Source organism: Pangasianodon hypophthalmus, chromosome 19 (genome assembly GCF_027358585.1).
Source record: "Pangasianodon hypophthalmus isolate fPanHyp1 chromosome 19, fPanHyp1.pri, whole genome shotgun sequence".
Lineage (NCBI taxonomy): Eukaryota > Metazoa > Chordata > Actinopteri > Siluriformes > Pangasiidae > Pangasianodon > Pangasianodon hypophthalmus.
Window position 1 is genome coordinate 13725446 of NC_069728.1, and position 25921 is coordinate 13751366.

General features: G+C 39.5%; 1 protein-coding gene across 1 annotated transcript; it reads left to right on the forward strand.

The window, feature by feature from the left end:
* The first annotated feature begins 723 nt into the window (after positions 1 to 723).
* extl3 (exostosin-like glycosyltransferase 3) lies at positions 724 to 25480 on the forward strand. Its single transcript, XM_026923154.3, has 6 exons — positions 724 to 1112; positions 14609 to 17193; positions 17406 to 17533; positions 18773 to 18917; positions 20490 to 20618; positions 22076 to 25480. The coding sequence occupies exons 2-6, from the start codon at positions 15064 to 15066 to the stop codon at positions 22283 to 22285; spliced, it is 2742 nt and encodes a 913-aa protein (XP_026778955.1). The 5' UTR covers positions 724 to 1112; positions 14609 to 15063; the 3' UTR covers positions 22286 to 25480.
* The last annotated feature ends 441 nt before the right edge of the window (positions 25481 to 25921 follow it).

Below are 25921 nucleotides of genomic sequence, written 5' to 3' on the forward strand. Positions count from 1 at the left end.
TGTTGTGGGTAAAGCAAAATAAAACACCGTGGAAACGAATCAACTTTGGGGTGGTAACTATAACACAGAGCACCACACCCTCCTGTCATGGATTATTTACCTGTAACAGCACACCCTGCTATGATTTATTCTTTACATAATAAAGAGCACAATAAATGTATGAGTGAATACATTAAGAACAGAAAGGGTGTATTTTTGAAACATGGCAACCCTGACCAGGGGAGTTCTTCTACATTTAAATAGCGCACAAACTTCGATACTTTACTGCCACCTAGTGTGTTGGAGGTGAACTAACAGTTCATGGCACAGCTATAGGATATCTGATTTGTTAGGTTCATATAATTATAGACGAATGAGAAAAAAAAACTAACAGTTTTTCTCTAAAGTGTTGAGCCGCCAGAATAGCTTCAAATGCGCCTTAGCATAGATTTCTACAAGATTTTTATCTACAAGTCTTTATACATAAATAAATCTACAAGTATTCATATATAAATAAAAATATCTATAGTATAAAAATATGGTTCATATCTACAGCTTATGAAGGCAAAAACATCGAAATTGTAGCTCTATTTAATTTTCTAATAACTAATTCTAATTCTAACAGCATTACACCACAACATGTAGATGTTGACATTAATAACCGCTAGATGTCGCCATTTTAATGCTAAAAAACACATAACGTTACCCAGAATTCCTCACGGCAAGTGTTTGCATTGCTGATTTAACAATGCAGCAGCTCTGCGTTTTTTTCTTTCCCTATCCGCATTCCTACAAATTCCACCTCCTCCTGTATGAGTGGCTAATACTCCGCAGAGTATCCGCTATTAACCAATAAAATCTCAGAAGCCGGATGATATTAACCAATCCTAGTGCGGGGAAGGCGGGACGTATCGGAATACGGGTGGGCAAAATACAACGCAGGTCTGATTTTGGCGTTTGCTGTGTAGCTTTTCAAGGCAGACTAACGGGCTAAAAAACAGCGGTTGCGGATGCACGGATTTCTGCAACGCAAAATATTCTGGTCTTTTTAGCAGATTAGTAGCAAAAATGTCTGTTTTTACGGAATGGCCCAGGTGTAATTTGGTGTTTCTGCATGCAGAGCTTCAGACCGGGTAAGAAACCGAGCTCACATTTCTGCCACTGCTAAGCGAGCTAGCTGATTAGCATAAAGCTAACAGCAGGGATTGCGTTTGTGGGGTTAGTTATGAATTGTTTTATGCTTATTCTCCATATGGTCATATATGCAGTGATATTAGTGTTTAGGTGCATGTTTAAGTCTGTACATTTTTCCATAATAAGCCATAAACAGTGACTGTAGTAAGTATTTGCTCTTACAGTGACAATCTTAATGCCAGTGTAGCATTAAAGCACTTGGTGCTGTTGCAGTTTGCAGTTTGATCTCTGAGTGTATGAGTGTATAAATGTGTATAATGATTTGAATCTGATTTTATGTATGCAGTAAAGTCTGCACTGGTATTATCTCTTACAGTAAGATCATCATGTCCTCACCTGTCCTGTCCTGTCCTGTATGTCCAGAATCCAGCACAGCTCCAACACTCCTGTTAAAACCTGGTCATTATTTGCTGACTGTGCTGGACTTTGGACATGATGACCCCCTGCAAACTGTGTATTTAAGTCTGTCTGGACCTAAATGACTCCTACAGGTCTTAAATCAACTCTGAGGACTTTGCTGAGTGCCCATATACAAGCCATAAATGCAGATCTTGAGACCTGTGTTTAGCGCTCTTCACCTGTCTCAGAGAAGCACTGACATATTGTGCATTCGGAAATGCTTTTCTGCTCAACACGGATGTAAAGAGTAGTTATTAGTGGTACCATAGCCTTCCTTTCAGCTTGAACCAGTCTGGCCATTCTGCTCTATCCTCTCTCATTAACAAGGCTTTCCACCCACAGGATGTTTTCTGTTTTTTTGCACCATCCTGTGCGAGAGCTTTTCAGGAGATCAGCAGTTTCTGAAACACTCAAACAAGCCTGACTGGCACCAACAACCATGTTGCAGTCAAAGTCACTGAGATCACAGTTTTTCCCCATTCTGATGTTTGATCTTGAGACCTGTATTTAGTGCTCTTCACCTATCTCAGAGACATGTTGTGGACTGATCACTCAAATCACTTCAGTTGGTCAGGCAGGAAAGGAGTTAGAGTAAGACTAGGAAAATCTCTAATGATGAAGCTACTCAAGAATTGTAATTAGTTACAAGATTTAAAACTCTATATACACACGCACCGGCTACTTCAATATTCAATCGTGTGTAAGCAGCGCCATGCATAAAATCATGCAGATACAGCTCAAGAGCTTCAGTTAATGTTAACATCAAACATCAGAATGGGGAAAGTATGATCTCAGTGACTTTAACTCTGATGTGGTTGTTGGTGCCAGTCAGGCTTGTCTGAGTGTTTCAGAAACTGCTGATCTCCTGCAAAACTCTCGCACAGGATGGTGCAAAAAACAAAAAAACATCCTGTGGATGGAAAGTCTTGTTACTGAGAGAGGATAGAGCAGAATGGCCAGACTGGTTCAAGCTGAAAGGAAGGCTATGGTACCACTAATAACCACTCTTTGCGTGCGTGGTGAGAAGAAAAGCATTTCCGAATGTGCAATATGTCAATGCTTCTCTGAGACAGGTGAAGAGCGCTAAACACAGGTCTCTAGATCTGCATTTATGGCTTGTATATGGGCACTCAGCAAAGCCCTCAGAGCTGATTTAAGACCTGTAGGAGTCATTTAGGTCCAGATAAATTTAAATAAACTTTAAATTTAAAGTTTGCATGGGGTCCAGTTTCAGTAATCCTGTGCCTGCTGTTGCCTCTTGACCTGTATCTGCATGATTTTCTGCACTGCTTCCACCTGGTTAGCTGAACTGATAATTGCATGACTGTGAATATAAAGCGGTACAGGTCTTCCTATTAAAATAGCCAGTGAGCGTATATCTGCAGAAGTGTCCAGGTACTAATTGCATAGTTCTTCAGTAATAACTGTAGAAGTTGTAAAAATGTGAAACAGGACATTCCTGACAAAAGTCTTTCATCAGCTCTGCGAGCAAAACACTTCTGAGGCGGTAGGAGGTGAAAGCAGTTCATATTCGAAATGGTAGATGATGTAATATTTAAAGAATAAAACACTCAGGGTGTGCAGTTTTTGGAAAATGATCAACGACGGGGTGGTGTGATGTGGCCTGACACGAAGCGGAGTTACTGTTACCTCTCACAGCACATCCCGAAGTCTTTTATTCCTCTTATACAACAGCAATATGCCAATGATTCCAATATTTTATTTATTAAAGAGCGGCACGTCATACTTTTACTCATTTATAGTTACATATAACGGTGAAACAAGTCAGTTCCTGTTGTCACTTACGTTAAAGAGTCACTCACTTTTCAGTTTCTTTTTCCTGCCCCTCTCTCTCTCTCTCTCTCTCTCTCTCTCTCTCTCTATCTCAACCTCTCCCTTGTCAGAAAGCTGACAGTTTTACCTTTGACTTTTACAAAGTGCTGACACTGGAGTCTCCTTCCAAAAACTTCTTTTCCTGACAGAAGACTTCACCATATCAACAATTACACCCTTTTAATCTGTTTAAACGGAGTGTCCACCATTAATGTAACTGTGGATGATCTGTTCCTATAGAAACAACTGCTGTTATAGAAGATTAATCAACACTTTCTGACCAATCAGATTTGAGAATTAAATGGCAGCGTGGTTTAAAAAAAATATCTATTATATATTATATTATATATAAATCAAACACTGTCCTGCGGCCAACAGCACTCAGGCACGTTCACACACTTTGAGCAGCAGATCATGTCGGCCATGTGGACGTCAGATCGATTTGTAAAAGGATAATTGAACATGTTTTACGTTTTTATTCACCTAAAAATCCACCCTCCAGGTGAGTGTTTGTGTTGGTAATATTATTACACTCTCCCACAGTCTTCCTTACACCTGAAATGGTGGGTCTGTTATAATGATGAGCAGTTTCTCACTCCAGTCGTCAGGTTTTTTTCCCTCCATCTCAGCTCGTAACTCACCTGAAATTAGTAATCACATGTTCCAGTAAGCAGCGAATACACTGTGACTATGTGTTCAATGCTGAGCAAAAGAAGCAGGCAACTTTGTATTTGTTGGAGCAACGTGAAAAACGAAAGTCATGTGTTTAAGATACAATATCGGTTGAATGTGTCTCACTGTACATGGTAAAATTAACAGATTTTAAATATACTATAGCTTTTTAAAATAACTGTAGCCTAGTTAAATTTTATTCCTTGTATTAGATTTTGTCAAGTTATTTGATATGTGCATTATTTATCTTTATACCACAGTGCAGTTGAATGCTCGAATCTGAAGGTCAGAAGGTGTACATTATTTTCCTATAGATCCGGCTGTAGCCTGAACGATAGGTTCATATTAATGCACTTAATAATAATAATAATACATTGATTAAAAAGTAACAGTTCATACACAGAGACTTTATCTGCGTACACGCAGCGTAATCTAAAATTAATAATAGACGGATTTTAAAATTGTGTTTAGCAAAGTAGAGCAAAGTGTAATTGTTGATGTGGTGACATTTTTCTGTTAGGAACCATTTATTTAACATTTATGGAAGGAGTCTCTGTTGTAAGCGCTTTGTAACAGTCACGGTGCTTTGCAAAGTTTATCAGGACAGAGGAGTTTACGTTTTCTGGTTTCTCAGCAAAATGAAAACCGAGAAAAAAATGAGAGAGAGAGAGAGAGAGAAAAGAGCAAGGCTGGTGAGGGAATGTTTATAGTGGCTATAACATAAGTGAGAACAGGAAGTAACTTGTCTCTCGGACGTTCCACACCATTAAATCTGACTATAAACCATTAAAACTTGTGATGTTTCGTACATTAATAAATTAAAACAGTGTTATCATTGGCAAGTTGCTGTGGTGTGTTGTAAGTGGAATAACACACTCCAGACCGTGCTGTTATACGTAAATAATGCACTTTGGATCACACCTTCTGTGTTGTTTTCACCTAGCATCTGCAGACATTTTTTTTTCTCAGCTAGCCAGCATACACTGCAGCGTCGGTTGCTGCCTGACGATGAGTTTTATGTTTAAGATGATTCATCAGGTCAGTTGTATTGTTGGAAGATGCTGTAGTTCCTCCTTTCGTTATTTTCACGCAGTTTGCAGTCTGCTTTGCTTTGATTGCATAATACGTACAGATCGTCTGTTCGTTGACATGACAACGTACACTAGGCTTACGTTATAGTATAGCATGGTCTCGGATGTTGGTTATTTATTTTTCTGAGTAAATGAGCATAGAATCAAGCTGATGACAGTGTGTCACTGTGTACTGTAGTAGTATTGTGTGTGTTACGTATTTCATTTGTATGATTATCGGCACATGCTAAGCATGTCGGATGCAATATATTTAAAGCACATTTAGTAATTCCATAAATGTGAGCAGGTTAGATTACATTTCAGTTATTTGGCAGATGAAGAGTTGTGCAGCATTTTATCTCCATATGAAGCAGAACATTTGTGCAAGTCAAAATGATGATGAGAAATGTCTCCTGAAGGCAGCTGTTTGCATGGATAAGTGTGTACAAGAAAAATGACGGTCCTTGTAGTCTTGGCAGGCGCTAAGCAACGTTGGTGTGTGTGTGTATGTGTCTGTGTCGCCTCTTGGCCAGACCTCCAGTTTAAATTAGGCTATTGAGCAACAGAAATTTCCCCTTTTTATGTAAAAAAGACAGAATTCTCAACTGCTTCAGTCTCTTTCTTTCTCTTCATCTGCCCTTACCCCTGTCCTGCTTTTTATTCCTCAGTGCTTCTTAAGAAACTTGCTCATCATGTGTACGACCTCTAAACAAAAGCTGTTACTTTCAGTGTGGTGATTAAGACCGCATGATTTCTCATTCTCCAGATTTCTGTTTAATTTACTTTGTTTTTCTCATGAAGCCAAACTTACCATTTCAACTAAGGCTGTAGTCATACAGTTACACAAGCAGCACTGTTCACGTACACAGTTGTGTATTTTTTTTATTTTTTTTTGTCCTACTGGAGGATTAAAAAGCTGTCCACTAGAGATCGTGCAGGTCAGAGGCAAGACAGGGCTCTCCAGCACAGGATGACCTTCACTGACCACTGCCTTTAATTTTGCAGAGCAAGGTAAATGGCAAAGGTGGCAGATGTTGAGGAGGCTATGATGGTGTGTATCTTTAGAAGAAAAGAAGCGCAGAAACTGGGGCAGCAGAGCCAGCGTAGGTGGTATGTCAGGTTATTATACCAGTCTTCATGCAGCACCAAGTATATTTCTCTCGTTGTATTTATAAGAGAAATTGATATCAAGAAGCACCATCTGTCTCTTATGGAAAGCACCATCAGGTTGCATCACACACTGCCCCCTCTGTTTATATTGGTAATTTGTCATCTGCAAGCGTTAAGTTTTTTGGACATGAACAGTCAACGCTCTGATTGAAAGCAGGATGCACGCGACAGCTGGCTTCATAGTTAAAAGCAAGTATATCCCTTGACTTAAATAAAAACACAGCCAGGCTTTTTAAATACTGATCTCCAGGGGCTGGCACAAGAAAAAGAAAAATGTGATCAAACATGGCAATACAATAAATTTGCAATAAATTGCCCAATATTGCAAAATATAGCTTGCTGTGATGTAAAACTGAATATCATATGTATAGCCAGAAGTTTTATGTCTTCAGACTTTTTCTTTTTTTTTAATCAAGGTAGTTTTAATGAGTGCTGCATTAAAATTAAAATGCAGCTGCCTCTTCAGTTCCGCTGCCTGCACTCAGTGAAGCATAATCTGCAGTTCTGCTCATCTGCAGCTCTGTGTGTGTGTGTGTGTGTGTGTGTGTGTGTGTGTGTGTGTGTGTGTGTGTGTGTGTGTGTGTGTGTGTGTGTGCTGTTCCTCCACATCAGCATTAACATTCCCTCTTTTCCACTTGGGGAAGCTAATCATGGTCCTCTGCCACGATTCATCTATTTTGTAAAGAGCCTGGATTTGGGCAGCTTTATGAAGATAGGACATGCTGGATTTGGGTCATTTCCATGGGCTCCTCTGGGTGTGTGTGTGTGTGTGTGTGTGTGTGAATTTCGCATTGCTTCGGACAATCCGTAATTAGACACCACCAAATGTGATTAAGGTGAAAAAGTTCACTATTAAGGCAGTTACTAGAGTGAGACTCTAGGGAGATGAGACTGTACCAATTATCAAGCTTCTTTTTGGACAACTTAGCAGATGTGGTACAGAATTGGTGAGTAACTAAATCTATGAAATATTTTAACATAAGCAGCTGAGAAATTAGTTTTTTAAATTAATTTTTAGATACAGTCATGTTTCAAAATATATCACTTAAATATATTATAATGGTTATAATAAAACGATATTTCGACAGTGGTCATTGAAGTTTGTTTCCAGTGCCATCCTGCAGTGCACATCGCCAGTGTCCTCCGTCATCATCTGAACTTTGTCCCCCATTGTTCTTGGATATGTGTCCATTAAAGTGATCTGGTCTGCGTTCCGATCATCGTCCGATCTGCATCCCCCATCATCCAGTATGAGCCTCCTGTTGTCCAAACTGATCTATGAATCACATTGTCATTTGATCTGCGTCCTCTGTTGTCATCAAAACTGTGACCAAGTTGTCCGATCTGTTTCCCTCATTGCCTTCCGATCTGCCACCCCCCCATCTTTGTCCTATCACCATCTTCCAATCCATGCCCCCGGTGTCCCTTCTGCCTTTGTCTTATTGGCCTTTTTTCCCCCAGGATTAGTATTTTTTTATTTAATTAATTGTTTATTTTAACGTCTGGTGCATTTTTTTTTTTTTCTGGTTCAATATGTCATTGATTTTAGTTTCAGTTCTTTAAATAATTTTTCCGGTGTGTCACTGTACTTTATAGGCTCAATTTGGTACCTTTTCCCAGCAACTGAGAGGTTGGTGAAATAGATCATTTTTTGTCGTGATTTTGCAGCTCTTGCTAAGATGCTTGACCTCATTGCAAAGTGAAGCACTTTGCTGGACTCCACATATCCGATTCAGCCTCTAGTACATGCATTTGTAATATTATTTGAGCTTTGTTTCATTGAGTGTAAGACTTTTGCTGTGTTTGCATAGCTCACCTAGTAAAGACCTGGCTACATTTTATGGCTTGTTTGACTGCCGGAGATCTGAAAGGAATTTCCTGTGATCAGGAGGAATCTTCCACACCTTCTGGCAAATCTATTAGAATAAATCATGTTTTATTTATAATGCCTCTGGGAATTTGCAGATCCTCTGGCTTTCCCCTGACCCTTTACACGCTCATGTTTAAACACGTTTCGGCACTCGCCACTTTTAGTGAAAATATACAGTGTTGGACAGTTGTCATGTCAGTTATCATTGATTTTCTATCAACATTGTCCAAGTTACATAAATCTATGTTAATTATTCAATTCAGTTCAATTCAATTTTATTTGTATAGCGCTTTTAACAATGAACATTGTCTCAAAGCAGCTTTACAGAACATAAGAAACAAAAAGCATGCAAACAGAAACAAAAACATGCAAACACTGAAATACTTCATCTTATTCAAAATCCTGTCTTATTCAAAAGATTGTTTTATTCAAAATAGTTCTGGCTGGAGCAATGAATAAGATAAAACTTTTATCGCACACACTAAAATAAATTTTTTTTTGGTAAAACATGCAAGCTAATTTTTCACATTCAAGTCGAATTCAAATTGTGAAGTAAAAAGAAATTTCTGGACATGCAACACAGTTGCTCACCACCTTTAATTTTTTTTTTTTTTTTTTTTTTTTAGAAATGGAAGTGCTTTGGATGTTGTACCTAGTGTGAGAAGTGACTGAGCCAGTCTGTGTTTGCTGTAGTCCAGAGAATCAGAAAGGAAGAACAAACTCAATGCTTACTAACTGTTGTACGAGTTAAAACATTTCTTTATTTGGTATGGCCTTTTTCATAGCATTGCCAAACAACCACAAGGTGACAGAACAGAATTTTAGCCATTTTCAGTTCAACTGATAATCCTTTGCATTAAACAATATTCTACCAGTTTCACAAAAGGAATAATGACCTCTAAAGATATTTGGCTCTACATATCCTCTCACCTCTCAGAAAACATGCTGGTAGGTAGATTGGCTACTCTAAATTGCCTCTTGGTGTGAATGAGTGTCTAAAGGAGTGTTTGCGTAGTGCCCTGCAATAGATTGGCATCCCATCCACGGTGCATTTCCACCTCGCTTCCAGTGATGGGCTTCAGATCCATGGTGACCCTGACCAGGATAAAGCTGTTACTGACTATGAAAAAATGAATGTTCACCCCATGAATTTTTTTTTTCAGTTTGTTCCTCTCCTGAAGTAAACATATAACAACTGTGTCAGAGCTGGAAAACAGACAGCAGCCACAAGTGCCTACATTCTCTGTAATAAAGGGAACTAAATGGGAGGTTTCTCCTGCTCTCTAATTCTTCTCAAAACGTATTCTTAACACTCTCTAACACAGCATGTCTTCTGAACAGGGCATGGTCTCTCGGTCCCTTGGCATTTCTTCAAAGAGCTTCTATTGTAAAATGTCCAAAAATACCAATTCTCCATCAGGTATCTACACCATTTCAGGAAACTGCTCACAGATAATGAATCAGATAATAACTCATTTTGTATCTTTGTTAAAAGCCATTAGGGTTGCGCTGAAGTCAGCGACTCATCCAGCACCCATCTCTTTTTAAAGCTTTTTAAATGCCACTGAGGGAGAGAAATGCATTTCCAAATGAAAGGGATAGTCATCTTAAGCGCCATCTGTGGCAAGTCATTTCCAGTGTAAAGGCCAGAAAGACTGAGCAGATGGATGTGTGCTCAACAGAAAGCCTCTCTGAGAAAGCCCGCTGGGGCTCTTTGACCTCAGGATGGAGAGACAGATACAGAAGCTAGATACAGAAAAATGGGTAGATACAGAAAATGAAAGGGGTATATACCGGGGATGGGCATGAGCACTTCACTGTTAAAAACTAAAGTAATAAAAACTAAATTATTTTATTTTATAGCCTTTAATTGAGACTGTACCTGGCCCCAGTTCACTCATGCCCCAAATCTGTGGTACACATTGTAGTTATATGAAAAATCATGAGCAGGTAAGGTGTGGTTATATGCCTGCCGCTGATGCACTACACCAAGATGTGCACTGCCCAAGTGCTGATTGCAAATGTACTGATATGTCTTAGTAGGGATGTGTTTTGATCTTTCAGTAGAAGAGCTAGTTGACACCTTGCTCCTAGTGGTGTCACGTCTAAGCCAGGATATGGATGACTGTCAAATAACTCAGTTTATTCATGATCAAGTGTGGTTAGCACAGTCTGCAAGATGTGTGTATATCGACCGCTGTGGAATCTGCTTTGCATGTCGTCACTGTTCAGGCCTGCTGCTACTAAAGAGGCTTTAGAAAGGAGGGTGCAGTTTTTGGGATCACAAAGCCAGCATGGCCAAACTGACTGTTCACTGTGCACCTTTAGGTCAGTTCATGGTTTGTTTCAGGACCCACAAGGGATAGATTTTAGGCACATGCCACACCTTCAGACCCCTGATAGGTGTCTGAGTGGCAAGGTCCCCAGACAGTGCCCCCACCAACCACTATAAAGTCCCACAAAGCACACCCTTGAAGCGTAGGGACTGGCTGCAAGACATTTACAGCATAAACCATCACTCATGAGACAACAGCTATGTCACAGGGATAGAAACCTCTTCCATCCTCATTTTTTGGGGGCCTTGTCTATATCAGACATCAAGAAAGTTATTGCGCTGTTCCAAGAAGTTTGTTCTCTCTTGGACATAAGTATGATGGAAAATTTATACCATGCAGTTTAAAAGAAGGAGCTCTATTCCACTTACCTACTTGTTCAGAAGAAGGAAGTTGTTTTTTATTTTTGTTGTTGTCCAATTCTAGAGTTGAGACGGTTGAACCAATTCTTAAAATCCTCCCTTTTTGAATGCTAAGGGTATAGATGTAGATGTTTGTGCAACCACTGGACTGGGTCACATCGTTGGATTTGTGCAAAGCTTATTTTCATATCACCAGAACACATTCTTTTCAAAGGTTGCCTTCTGAGGACAGCCAATCCAATACAGTCCTACAGCAGCTTCTCAGCATATTACAGCACACCACAGCACCATAGATAGAATCTATTTAGGGTCTTAAGTGTATTGCAGCCTTTCTGAAAGGGGACTAGGTGCCACCATCCACCACAATTCCGTATGAGCCTGGCGTGGAACTTCGTTATTGTGCTGGAGTCCCTTAAGGGCCTTTGCAAGCCAGTGCAGGTGTATAGGGTTCTCTCTGAAAACTGCCTTTTTGCTAGCAGCTAAAAAAGTTGTAGCTTGCTCTGGCAATAAGCTTCCATTGCATGCGTTTGTGGCCAAATGACTCTCTGGGTTCCCTGTGGTTGAATCCAAGATTTCTGCCCAAGTCATATCACCCAGCATTCTTTGCTGTGCCTGGTGTGTGTCCTGTGGTAATATTTAGACTGGGCAGTGGACATTCAAGCCTCAGACCAACTGATCATGAAGGAAAGAGCTCTAAAACTTATTGCAGGCTTTTTGTGATATCAGTATTGCAAAGGCCAGTATTAATTATTAATATAAAATATTGTATAGCCATAACTGAGATGTAGAGATAGAAAGCTGTGAATTGAGAGATAGATACATAGGATAGATACACATGGAGGGAGATATGAATGAAACAAGTGGTAGAGGATGAGAGGGAAGAATAGAGAATGATGAGCAAGAGAACAGCTGTTTTTTGCTGCTCTCTCCAGCTGCCCTCTTCTCACATGTACTTGCCAGTGGGAGGTTCATAAATATAGAGCTAGTTAAAAATGCAGTACGGTATGTATCTGTGTCTTGTCTCTGTTTACTTCAGACTACAGTTTGGTTCATGTCACAGAGCTAGCTAGGTTACTGAAAATTTAATATATGCCAATATTAAACTTTTACATAATGATGACAGTTTATCCAGTTTATCCAGTTTATCATGGTTTAGCATATTATTTTGAGAATATGTCTGATACAATGTGCGTATTACATTTTATTAACTCAGAGTTGCACACTAGCTTTGTAGCGTAGATACGTGAAACTGTAGTATTCATTATTTCAATAATAATTGTGATGTAAGATCTAGCTGATTATCTGCACCGGTAGTGTCATGCCATTTGGCAGTGCTACATTAGAATGTGCATTCATTATCCGTTAGTGTGTTGCGGTTGTGTTTAGCTGCCACTTTCTCTACAAGAGCTTGGCAGAACAATTGCTCCTGTTTAACACAGCTGGTTAAACATTGGCTCAGTTTGCTTCCAGTTTAGTTTCCACATGGGCATCAGAGATGGAAGGCACTCTCACTTGTGTTTTGACAGCCCCCTCTCTCTTCTCTTTTTCATGCTCTCCTTCTAGGTAGAATACACACTTCCAATGCATTAAGTGTTCAAAAATTTAGAGAGTCTGGTCTTGTTACTGCTTGGTAGTGATGGTAAAGGTTATGTTTCCATTTTTATCTCTGTCTCTGCGCTATCAGAGAGAACATGGCAGACTCCCAAGACTAGCTGGACCAGATGGTGTTTCGCTTGGCCTTTGACCTCTGCCAGCTAACAGCTTGGGCTTGGGTTTTTTCCCTCCTTTTTTGACATTTTTTTGAGATAGAAAGTCTTTGTACACAATCAAGGCTGAAGAGTTTTAGTTACCAAATCTTACCATTGTGTTTGCTATTTAACAGGCTAACAACTTACCAAAAACTTTACCTTGTTTGTTATAAAACCTTGGGAAACCTTTTTTATTTACAGCTTTTTGAAATTTTGCTAACTTTTAATGAAAGAAAAACTGAGGAACTTGATCTAGCAAAGTCAGTCACTAACTGACCTAGCTGTTTTAACGAAGGCTATGGCACTAGCTGAGCTAATGAAGGCCATAACATTAAGCAGGTGAGCTAAGCTACTAAAGGTCATGGCCAACCACGTCAGAAGAGCTGTAAAATTGGCATATTGTTCTGCCTTTCGTTTTGAAGAATTGTTTTTCTGGACAGTGTTTATTCCCATTAGTCCTAGGCAGCTACATAACCCACAGTATTGTGGATGTACTTTTGACTAACTAAAGACCCCAACTAGGTGGTACATCAAAAATAACTGTACCGAACCAAGTGCTTGTTGGAGCACTGATGATCCTGTTAGTGTTGGTCTGCTGCCCTGTTTCTGTTTTCAGTACATCTATCCCATCAGTACAATGCATTATTATTTCTGCCACATTTAACATGCACCTGGAGTATGTGTTGGGATTGTGTGTTCTCAGACTAGAATCCTTCTGATTTAATAATGCTGTAGAATTTCATGTTATAAGCATGGTGTTTGCCCACACAACACTGTATTCCACCAACATTTTTGGCTTGGTCTAGGGATTTTCTTTAAGCTGCAGCATTTTCTAAATAATATGTTACTGTTGGAATCTATAGTATTTCTCGGTATTGGTGAATCATCATTAAAGACCTAATAAATTGTTAATTGTTAATTGTTGTAGTGGATTGTGGTTAAACGGCTAATTTATGTTCTGATTCCCTTTGAGTCTCCAATGTTAGACTAGAAAAACTTTGAGCAGCTGTATTGCAGACCGTAAGACTGCTTTGGTTTATGCCAGTTATTTACTTTCCATTTGTTTCCTGTTTTGATTAATGGTTAATTAAACATTAAAATTGTTCAATCCTTGCACATCAGAATAATATAATAATTATCATACATAAGAATGTGTACAGAAGAACTAGGGCTGTTTCATAGACGAATACAGCTAAAGAGCTTGCACTGTCTTTTATTTATATAGGTTTTCCTGTAGATATGGATGTTTTGCTTTAGCATTACCTCATCAGCTCAGATATAACATTAAAATGAAATTTGATCTAGAAAATTGATAAATGGATTCTCTGCTGTTTAGTGTTTCACTGAATGATATGTTTGTTGAGCTTATTTGACAAGAGTTTTTTTAAGTGACACTTTTTTTTAAGTAACAACTTGCCACGATAGTAATGATCAAGATTCTGCATTTACTTTCTGCCACGGTTAGTTAAAGCTCTTAAGTAAATTTGTGAACCATTAAATAACTAAAGCTGGACAAGTATATCAAGTCCTAGATATTACTGTACTATATATTGATATTAGATATTATTAGAATAGCTAACAAATACTATTTTGTGACTAGTTTTGTGGCTAAGTAGCATGAATTATCAAATTATATAAAACTGTAACTGGACTCATATCTCTGTCTGTGCTCTGGACACTCTGCATGGCATGAATAATGAGCTCATGAGTCCATATGGCTCTCTCCCATACTACCCAGCAGGGTAGCAGGTGCAGCTGTCATGTCACAAACTGCTTTGATACAGAGAAATTCACTTTCTCATCCCGAGTTGTCTAAAGTTTGTTAACGGCAAAACTATGTGTGAGATCTTGAACCTAATTTAAAGCAAGCAGTAGCTGAATGTGAAAGTTGTGTGTATGCTTTAGAAGCAGGCAGTAGCAACAGTCACTTTTAATGATCTGCCTAACAGATGTTATGTTGTATTTTTCTCTGTTCTAGATTGGACATTGCATTAAAGGCATGCTAGATGGCCCATAGACCATGAGTGGCTGGAAAGCATATCATAGCCGCCGTTGCAAGCTTATGCCGAGTGGAAGAATGGCTCTGCCAAGCAGAATGACGAAGAAAAATTAATACCAGCCATGTCCCCATCTGTGATTTCAACAAGGCGCATTCTATTCTTGCCACTGTCCAAGGTCTCATGTACATCTTTGGGTAGCTTTGGAGTCTGGTTACATAACATAGAAAAAAGCAGCATTATGTTTGGACTGCATACTTTTGAAGATGAAGTTTGCTTTTGTTTGAAGCCCCAGTAAAGATGAGATTTTTTTCTTTTAGTTTAAATTTTTTGTCTATCTACACATGCTTACACAACGTAGATTGCATTATGGCTGCTGAATCTCCCCAGCAACTTTATTTATCTGCTTGGTGTGGTGGAGAGTGACGTTTGGACAATGCAGCGAAACGGTGGTGTCACAGGGAATGGCAGCCAGCCATGGGTGCTCCGGCGCGTTCGACTGACATGGCTCAGTTTCATGCTCTTTTTCATTTTGGTCTTTTTCCCACTCATTGCACATTACTACCTCACCACAATTGATGAGGCAGGTGGTCCGGACAAACGCATTTTTGGCCCACGACCTGGTGGTGAACTGTGTGAGGCGAAGCATGTGCAAGACCTTTGCCGTATACGAGAATCAGTGAGTGAAGAGCTGCTTCAGCTGGAAGCAAAGCGGCAAGAGCTCAATGGTGAAATAGCCCGTCTCAACTTGCGGATTGAAGCCTGTAAACGTAGCATCGACAGTGCCAAACAGGACTTATTACAACTAAAAAATGTCATCAGCCAGACAGAGCACTCCTATAAAGAACTCATGGCTCAGAATCAGCCAAAATTATCTTTGCCAGTTAGACTGTTACCAGACAAAGATGATCCGGGGCTCCCTCCTCCGAGGTCTGTACAGGCCTGTCGCTTGCATACTTGTTTTGATTATGCCAGATGTCCACTTACATCAGGGTTCCCAGTCTATGTGTATGACACAGGATCATATCCTTGGGGAGACAATATTGACCCATTGGTCAAGCAAGCTTTTGCATCTTCTGTTAAAAGCAGTGTTTATGTTACAGATAATCCAAATATTGCTTGTCTTTATGTGGTGCTTGTCGGAGAAATACAAGATTCCTCACCCTCTCCGTCTGACTTGGAAAAGCAGCTGAAAGCATTGCCATTCTGGAGGTCAGATGGTCATAATCACCTGCTGGTTCACCTGTCCAGGAAGTCATTAACTCAGAACTTCTTGTACAATGTAAGTACAGGCCGGGCAGCTATAGCACAGTCTACCTTTCTTCAACGACAGTACAGAGAGGGTTTTGACCTGGTGGTGTCTCCACTGGTCCATGCTCTCTCTGAGCCCAACTTTCTGGAGGTGCCTCCACAGGTTCCAGTGAAGAGGAAGTATCTCTTTACCTTTCAAGGAGAGAAGGTGGAATCTCTACGGAGTAGCCTGCTGGAAGCACCACCACAGTCCTTTGAGGAAGAAATGGAGGGAGATCCGCCAGCTGATTATGATGATCGCATCATTGGTACCCTTAAGGCAGTACAAGACAGCCACCTAGACCAGGTACTTGTGGAATTTACCTGCAAGAACCGACCAAAGCCCAGTCTACCGACTGAATGGGCACTGTGTGGGGAGCGTGAGGATCGCTTGGAAGTGTTAAAAGCATCTACATTTGCTTTGGTGATTTCTCCAGGTGATGGGCAGCTCATAGCAACTGCAGGGTGCAACATGCGCCTGTTTGAGGCCCTGGAGGTTGGGGCAATCCCTGTGGTTCTTGGCGACCACTCAAAGTTACCTTATCACCATCTTGTACGTTGGAGTGAGGCAGCTATCATGGTACCTAAGCCTCGCATAACAGAGTTGCACTTTCTATTGAGGAGCCTATCAGACAACGATTTACTGGCCATGCGGCGGCAAGGTCGATTCCTTTGGGAAACGTACTTTTCCACTTCTGAGAGTATCTTCAACACCATTCTGGCCAGTATCCGAACCAGCATTCAAATACCAGCAGCACCCATAAAGGAGGAACCTGCCCAGGAGATTCCCCATAAAGCTGGAAAGATGGCAGGTACAGATGCCAATATGGCTGACAATGGGGACCTGGATCTTGGTCCAGTAGAGACAGAACCCCCTTATGCATCACCTAGGTTTTTGCGGAATTTCACCTACACAGTATCGGATGTCTACCGAACCTGGAATCGTGCTCCTGGGCCTTTCCATCTGTTCCCCCACACACCTTTAGACCCCGTTCTACCTTCAGAAGCAAAGTTTCTAGGTTCAGGAACAGGTTTCCGCCCCATAGGTGGAGGTTCTGGAGGTTCTGGAAAAGAGTTTCAGGCTGCATTGGGTGGAAATGTCCCACGAGAACAATTTACAGTGGTCATGCTGACATATGAGCGAGAGGAAGTACTTATGAACTCCCTGGAGAGGCTAAATGGCCTTCCCTATCTCAACAAGGTGGTGGTAGTCTGGAATTCCCCAAAACCACCCTCAGACGACCTCCTCTGGCCAGACATTGGGCTGCCCATTGTGGTATGTTTGTTTTATCTTGATTATACAGAAGTGTTGGCCAGCATGTTTTAAAACCTTGATAGTAGGACGTTTATGTTGTAATACTGAGGTGATAAATTTGTAGAAATAAGAGTCACATGCCACATACCTTCCTTATTTACTTTCTCACTTAACAGTGCGCATGAAGATCATTCTGAGAGCGATATTCTGAGGCGATGTCTTATTTTTTGCAGGTGGTGCGGACAGAAAAGAACAGTTTGAACAATCGCTTCCTGCCCTGGGATGTAGTGGAGACTGAGGCCATCTTGTCCATTGATGACGACGCCCATCTGAGACATGATGAAATCATGTTTGGGTTCAGGTAATATTTCTTTCTTTAAATGTATTGACATAATAGCAGAAACAATGAACTTTTTTTTAAGTTGAAACAATTAAGTATTACAGAATGGATGGAGTATTCTGAAACATAGTTCTAGGAGAATAACATGTCTGGCATGATATTAGTGTTGGCTTAAGTATATTGATTTTTTTCCCCCTTGCAATCTCTGCTTTATAAGAAAAACAGGTCGTAAGGACAGAACTGATGTCATGATAGGGAAACAGTTTGAGCCAAAGGAAGGGTGTTTGTGTCTAAAATCTTTTGAAGTGCGTAATAATAATTTCCCTCCTAGGAAAGAACACGTGTTAAAAGAAAAACACTGAATTATTTCACATCCTTTTTGTGAAACCTTTTGACCTTTAAATAATAGACAATATAAAATCTTATCATGCTGAACAGGATTTGATGCGGAAATGAATGAACAGATCATTTTTAACCTAGATTTATGTAAAATAGGTCCGTGTGGTGTTTTAAGTGTATAGGTGTTCCCTCCCTGTTCAGGCATGCACATAACAGCTATGTGTCAACTTGGTCATTTGGCATCAATTTTACCTAGAATGTTTATCAGTGATGTTTGTTTTAGAGCAGGGGTTCTCAAACTTTTTGCCAGGGAACCACTGTAACTGGGTCAATACAATATTTTGGCTACGTGTTGGCACCAGAGAGTTTTTTTTTTTTTACTCCTGACCTTTATTTGTTTCTTTAGTTACTCGTGTTTGGATTAAACCCATTCAGTTGTAGTGACCAGTCAAACAGGGTAATAAATGACTCACTATAAATATAACAGCTTTGATAATGGTGGGGTTTGATTTCCATCACCTTGGTAAAATACAAAAAAAATTCAGAACTACACTCTCTACACTTTGAGAACTATGGCTTTAGAGGACATGTTGTAGCAAACATTGTGCTACACCTGTTCTAAGGATAGAAACGTGAGGAGTTTAGTTGTAAGGGTTATAGGGCTTTCAGAGCAGGAAAATTAAAAAAAAAATAATTAGGATTTTTTCCCAGTGCCATCGTGTGGACTTCCTATAGTTGAATAGAAAATTGCCATACCCTAGCATTGTTTCAGACTTGAAACTTGAGTGCTTTAAAGTTGATCTAGGTCGTAATGTGAGAGAGAACAAAAAAGAACACAACAGTTACTAGTAGTTAAATTATAAGGACTGATTTGATGTCTTCAACGCTCATTTGTTCTCTCCTACTTCCTCTCCTTCTCAGGGTGTGGCGAGAGGCCAGAGATCGGATTGTGGGCTTCCCAGGGCGGTTTCATGCCTGGGACGTCAACCACCAGTCTTGGCTCTACAACTCCAACTACTCTTGTGAACTCTCCATGGTGCTGACAGGCGCCGCCTTCTTCCACAAGGTAACAACTCTCAACCAGCTCCAACATCATATGGTAACTAAACCATGAGATTAAAGTTGAGTTAGTTCTAGGTCAGATGGCGAAAGCTCACAATGTTTCTTTAAAGCATATAGTGATCATACTTTCGCCATATGATGTGTGAATGCTACATATGATCTAAAATGATTATAGCAGTATCATAAGCACTAGCATTATGTACCAGATTAAATTCTGTAATGTTATATAATGGGGGAAAAACACAAAGTCTTTTAGTAAGGTGTTATTGCCATCATGAACCATCAGACCAGCTTCATTGCACCTTGGCACAGATTCTACAAGTGTCTGGAACTGTACTGGATGGAGGATCAACATTCTTCCTAAAGATATTCTCTCCAGTGGGTTTTTTTGATGATGGTAGTGAAGGTTAAGCGCTGTCTAAAATTGCAATGACGTTTCCCCTGAAAGTGGACAAGTGGACTTAAACCATACCAGCAAAATAAATAAAATCCCCTGGCACATAAGAGAGCCGCTGTTTGTTTTTTTTTTTTTGTTTTTTTCCTTTTTCTTTTTCTTTCTTTCTTTCTCTTCCCTTTGATTTGCTATTTAACTGTATTATTCTGAAAGACCAAAAGGAATGCAAGGCATGCAGTACAATCTTATTCATATCACATCATGGTTGAATTATCATTCGGGAAACTTACTGTAATGAAACATTCTTTCTTTTTAAGTTGTTTTGGGAAAATAATAATACTACTACTTAGACTGTTAGTAGTATCCATACTAATACTAATAGGGCTGTACAATCAGTTTTGCTCACCATTGAAATTGCAGTTACTTCTCATAGCAATGCCTACTGAATTTTCAAAGTTGAAGTTGTGGCATGGCAACAGCAACACCAGAACATTATCAGAACATCTTAAACAGAGCTCGTTCTACGTACAGAATGCAAGGAGGGCAAGTTGGGCGAGCTGTAGCGCCAACATACATGCTTGCATTAAATTTCCCACATACTGTGACCAGCAGGAATAAGAAAAATGCACTAGCAGTAGACAGCCAGTGCTTTTACTGTACATACTGAGCTAAGACTGTATATCACTGGTGAGTGTACTCAGTATGACTGATCCACATATGCTGAGAAAAACAGCATGCCCAAACTAATGAAGTATCAGTTAATCTAGCATAAATGCTGTATAAAAGCACAGTTATACTGTAAATAATAATATATTTAATATATAAATTAACAAGACACCACAGTATGGAGTCACAGTTATTATAGATCAATTCTACTTTGTGCAGTAATCATTGTGTAGTTCTGCAAGTGTAGCTAAATAAAATTATTATTCGTCTACTGCATGTGTTTGGGAAACGGAGAGTGGTAAATGATCCAAGCACACCATAACTGGTCAGACAACTTTTATTACTGCTACTACTACTGATATTAATAATAATAATAATTTCTATAATAATCTAACAGTGTAAATACTAAAAAGACAAACTGTGGGAAAGTACATTTTATTTGTTAAGTACTTGGTGCAGCCTTAATATGAGAATGGAAACTGATGTTTATCTGTGTGTGTGTTGGTGTGTGTTTAGTACTACGCCTACCTGTATTCCTATGTGATGCCCCAGGCCATCCGAGACATGGTGGATGAGTACATCAACTGTGAAGACATTGCCATGAATTTCCTGGTGTCGCATATCACACGCAAACCCCCTATCAAGGTCAGTGAGTTCTCAGTGAGAAACGGGTTCTCAGCTAGACCACACTTCTGTGTGGAAATTAGTTGAGAATTTCTAGAGGAGTTTACCTTTGTATGTGTTTATGATTACTTTCATAGTTGTAGTCTATGATGTATTCATTTGACAGATGTGTTTATCCAGAATTCAGGCAGAATCCAAGCCAAGCCGCAAGTCTGTTAAAAGAGGATTAATTAGAAATGGACAAATTAAACAGAAGGGTTACACAATTCCTGTAATGTCTCATAGTGTTTTATTCCTTTTATGCCACAGCAATTTGCCCATGATTACAATATTTAATACAGAACAACATGCCAAAATTTTTAATCGGTTGTAGTTTTTTTATGCTGAACATCCCTGAAACAAGTTGGTTCCAGATGTGTTAGATTATAACAGCTATTAACACTCATTTACTCACCAGTCTCTCTTTTTTCTCTTTCTTGAAGTCAATAGGACAAACAAAAGCTGCTTGTCGTGTTATCGAGAAACCACAAAACCCTCCACCCTGAAGACTTTGGCAGACAACTTAGTTTTAGCTTTCTGTCTGACTGTCACAAAGCGCTGACACTGAAGACAAAAACTGCTAAATAAACATCTCATAAGAAACTTCACAATCTCAATAATTACCTAATTTTTTATTTGTTATTGTGGCAGGTTAGTTATAGTTGATCAGTGCTGTGGCATAAATGTTATGACTAGAGGGAAAATTAATGTAACGTGTAATCAAAATATATAACACACTCACTCACTCACTCAGAGGAAGAGCTGAGTGTGTTTCAGTATAGGAAGTGAGTCTTCAGTGTTTCCCATCTAAGTGAAAAGGGATTGATGTGGATTACACTGCTGGTGTTTGGTAAATTTTAGAAAGGCCTTGAGCAATATTCTCTGAAGTGTGGCACTGAAAAAAAAAGAAGGTAATGAAATTTCATGTACTGCTCGTGTTATTAGTGCGTCTGTGCAGCGATTTCCCCTGAAAGTCATAAGCTCTGTTATTGAATTTCTCGCAGTCAGTCTCTCTAACCCACAATCTTCTCTTCAGCAAGTTCATAATAGCATAGAGAAATCGATTGTCTTCACTTTGTCATTTGAAAATCTGAGCTAGGAAATCTTGTGTACTCCAAAGTAAGTCTCTGCAACAACAAATAGGGCTGAACGATAATGGCAGGAATGAAAATCACGATTATTTTGGTCAGTGTTGGAATCATGCTCACTGATTTAAAAATTATTCAGGCAATTTAACAGCAAAATACTGTAGTTTTTCACTTTATTATTGTAAAAAGTTAAAATGAGAGTGGCTTTTATTTCATATTGCATGTTGTATAAACCTCTTCCTTCAAACATTCATATTAGAATTAAACTAATGCTGCACTCGAGTCTTGATTAGTTAATAAATAAAAATCTTTGTTTGGGTCAGTAAATACAAATTCTGTCTCTCTGATCAGGTGACGTCTCGTTGGACATTCCGCTGTCCCGGCTGTCCTCAGGCACTGTCTCACGACGACTCGCACTTCCATGAGCGTCACAAGTGCATCAACTTCTTTGTCAAGGTGTACGGTTACATGCCGCTGCTCTACACACAGTTCCGGGTGGACTCTGTCCTCTTTAAGACTCGACTCCCGCACGACAAGACCAAATGCTTCAAGTTTATTTAGAGGGACCAAAAGAGGACATACAGACACCTCCTCTGACAGACAGGAGATTTTATCTGACACAAGTCAAATGAAGGGAGAACTACTACATAAAAGCATTTTATTTTAGTTTATATGTATATCAGCAACCACTACTGGTCTCATTCGCACCACTTTCAACAGTCTTGGAAAAGAGGTGGATAAGAGGCGAGGACACTTTAATGGCTTTCAGACTGAATGCTTTGGAACTGACAGAATGGTAAAAGACACGGGCAAAAGCTTCCTGTCTCATTGCACTCTTTATTTTTTAACCCATTCTACATTTATATATCTATATATAGTGCTTGTCATATGCAAGAGAAGATATACTCTTGTATATGACAAGCACATTTCTGCAGGTCACAGAAATTTTATTTGTGTGTGTGTGTGTGTGTGTGTGTGTGTGTGTGTGTGTGTGTGTGAGGAGTTTTGAAAGAGGAGTTTTGAAAGAGGAATTTAAAGTCACCAGACCTCAAAGATAGACTGACAAAAGTGCAGAAATGAAAACACTACATGGTTGGGCGAGCGATAATCATTCTGAATACTCTCTCTCCTGCGTGTCGGTGATCATTAGGCTCGACAGTGTGTACACACTCGCTTCATCAGGTCTCCTTAGGCATGTGCCGATATCACATTATCATATCAGAATACTCGCTTAAACTTTTCACACTTTATGATGTTATCACAGCTGGCAGCTTACCGATCACTCATCTGCTGAACAGGATTATGAGATACACATGACACTGACTTTGTAGATTTGTAGAAGACAGCTGTCCTGATACTGCTTTCCCAACGGGATTGGCTTTAGCTCAGGAGCACAAATACCGCACAAAAACGCTGCCTACGTAGGCAACTGCTTTCTGGATTGAATGTAATGGGAATGACAGTAATTTAAAGTTTCAACAATAACAACATACTGCATGGTAAATATGTAAGACACAAAAGCTACCAAACCTTCCTATTATCAGAAAATAACAAATGAGGTGGAGGTGAAGAACACCACAAAAATGAGGTCTTTGTCTGATATCGCCACACCTGCTGATCGGCGTTTGAACAAACTGGGGTTTTGTGTAGGTTTTGCTCCCTCACAACTCACTATCATGTTATTTAAGTAACTTTGAACTCCCTCCACCCCACATAGGAAACAGTTTTACAGTTGTTGCTATGGTTATATCTCTAAGCCGTTACCTCCCTCTATTATTGTCACTTTTAATTATGACATTTCTGCACACTGCAGTCTATAAATGATTGTTTTCTGTATAAATCTGTATAAATGTCATTCATTCCCCCCTTATTTCATTTAGCAGCTCAATAGTGAAACGTGATTAGGTACTGTGTTTACAGTAATAGTAATTCTGACCTATACAATGCACTATGTCATTGTCAGACTCTAAGAACTCAAAATTTTCTGAAAGCTTCCACTTAAGTGTGTGATGTGACGTTATGAACAAACATGACTGAAAAGACGGCAGCCACGTCAATGCTTAATCATTTTCTAGTATTGACTACATGATGAATGAGAATAGTTTAGCTTTATATCTACAAACCTGGGAAAGAGGTCATGGTGTTGGGTGTGTCTTCATAAAAACAACTTCAAGAATGACTGAGCTGTCATTTGTAGTTACTGAGCTGAACACACTGACACGGCAAGGCTAAAAAGTTATTATGAACATTGTCATGGTTACATCTCAACATGGTTAGATGGTATGAGTTATATAAGTATGGCTAGTTCATGCACATGGTACCAAAGATAAATAATGAAAGGAAATAACACCAGTAAAGGTCAAATACTGAGAAAGATGATTTGACAATTAGACACTTGCTTTCCCCAGAAATACAATGCATTAAAACTCATCTGTTGTTGTTACTTCAGTCAATTTAGATGACATGCATTTCTTTAGAGATATAAGATAAACTGTGTTCAACAGTGCAGACTTGAAACAGCACTCAGTGTGGGATGATAAAGAATTTTCATATCCTAAAACCTTTGGCTAGACTTATTACAGTTTAAAGTATTAGCATGATGTTAAGTTTAAAACTATACATTTAACACTTACAGTTGGGTGAACTATATTTTAAGGGTGGCATGGTAGTGCCTAATAGCTCCAGGGTCCCAAGTTCAATCCTGAGCTTGGGTTACTCTCTGTGCATGTTCTCATCATGTCTGCATAGTTTTCCCCCAGGTTCTCAAGTTTCCTCCCAAAAACATGCCAATAGGTGGAGTGCTAAAATACTAAATTGCCCTTCGATTTCCTTAGTGTGTGTGAATATATGCATGCATGATGCCCTGTGATGGACTGGCATCCCATCCAGAGTGTGTTCCCCCCTCCGGATCCGGGTTCAATGCGACACTGACTTGGATAAAGCAGCTACTGACGATCAATGACAACATTTTAACCAAAACAAAATCCATCACATTTTTCCTAGTTTCATAGAAGTTACAGTAGTTTGGGGGGATGTAGTGGCTCAGCGAGTTAAGGCTTTGGGCTGCTGATCAGAAGATCATGAGTTCGAAGCCTAGTGCTGCCACAAATGAGGAAATTTTAGGAGAAATGACAGCGTATCGTGTAACTGATTATCAGCACATGCCTAAGCAGCACAGAGGATGTTGTCCTTTGTATTTCTGATTTGCCCGTCTCATGTTTGTCCTGTCCTTTGCTCAAATAGTTGATGTGAAGTTGGAGTGAAGACCTCAGGTCTGAATACTAGCACAATTCTGGAGGATCATGCTGCGTATAAATACTGCGTAAGAATTACTGGCACAATCTGAACTCGTTGTTTCAAAACGGTACTTTGTTTCCTCATTGAACTGTTAAATCCAAAATGCCTCCATGAACATGAACTGATGTTTGCATTACAATGCTAATTTCTGTCTTGAACTGTATAGTGCATAGAGGTTTCTGCATTGTAAATCCATTAGGTCTTTTTTTAATATGTTATTGTATGTTTCAGGTCATGAATGCCTTTTATGGAACCTTTTTATACACCTAATGACTGTGTATGTATAAATTTGTTGAGGTTTAAGTAATGTGTGTTTTTTTTTGTCCCTGTATTGCCACTTGAGCATGGAGATTGAGGAGGCGAGGAAGCAGAAGCACAGCAACCTGACTGACAGACTTGTATCATTAGTGTGATCCTCGTAAACACTAATAAACCAGCCCGTGCCATTTGTCTCTGGAACTTCTATGAAAATCAATGTTTAATTACCAGAATGAAATAATTAACACATTAAACTTGCATAGGTCCCAGTTAATTGTGATATAAAAAAAAAAATAGGACTGCACCAATCTTAGTTTTTAATTTTCTCTACAATGCTGATATTAGCACTATGGGCATCAGCTGTTACTCACCACTGAATCAGAGTCTGCTATCTATAAGCGTCTGGTGCAAAGTCACGTAAAGCATCACAAGTAAGTCTTTTAAAGATCTGATATTTAAGCATCAGACAAAACAGACCGTAGCATACAGCCTGGATAGAGTCCAAGCAGATGATCTCCATAGTTCTTTTTTTTCCCCCTGTCTAGAATGTATGAAAGATGTATGAAGGAATTTCACCACTAGACAAAACAACAACATAGTGTGCAGGCATGGTAGTAGTGCCAAGAGGAAAGGGGACAATTA

Excerpts from the sequence above, each read along its gene's own strand:
- extl3 (XM_026923154.3), top strand. The coding sequence starts at position 15,064 with ATGCAGCGAAACGGTGGTGTCACAGGGAATGGCAGCCAGCCATGGGTG. Across the intron at positions 17,194-17,405 it reads ACATTGGGCTGCCCATTGTG|GTGGTGCGGACAGAAAAGAA; the intron begins GTATGTTTGTTT and ends TATTTTTTGCAG. Across the intron at positions 18,918-20,489 it reads GCGCCGCCTTCTTCCACAAG|TACTACGCCTACCTGTATTC; the intron begins GTAACAACTCTC and ends GTGTGTGTTTAG.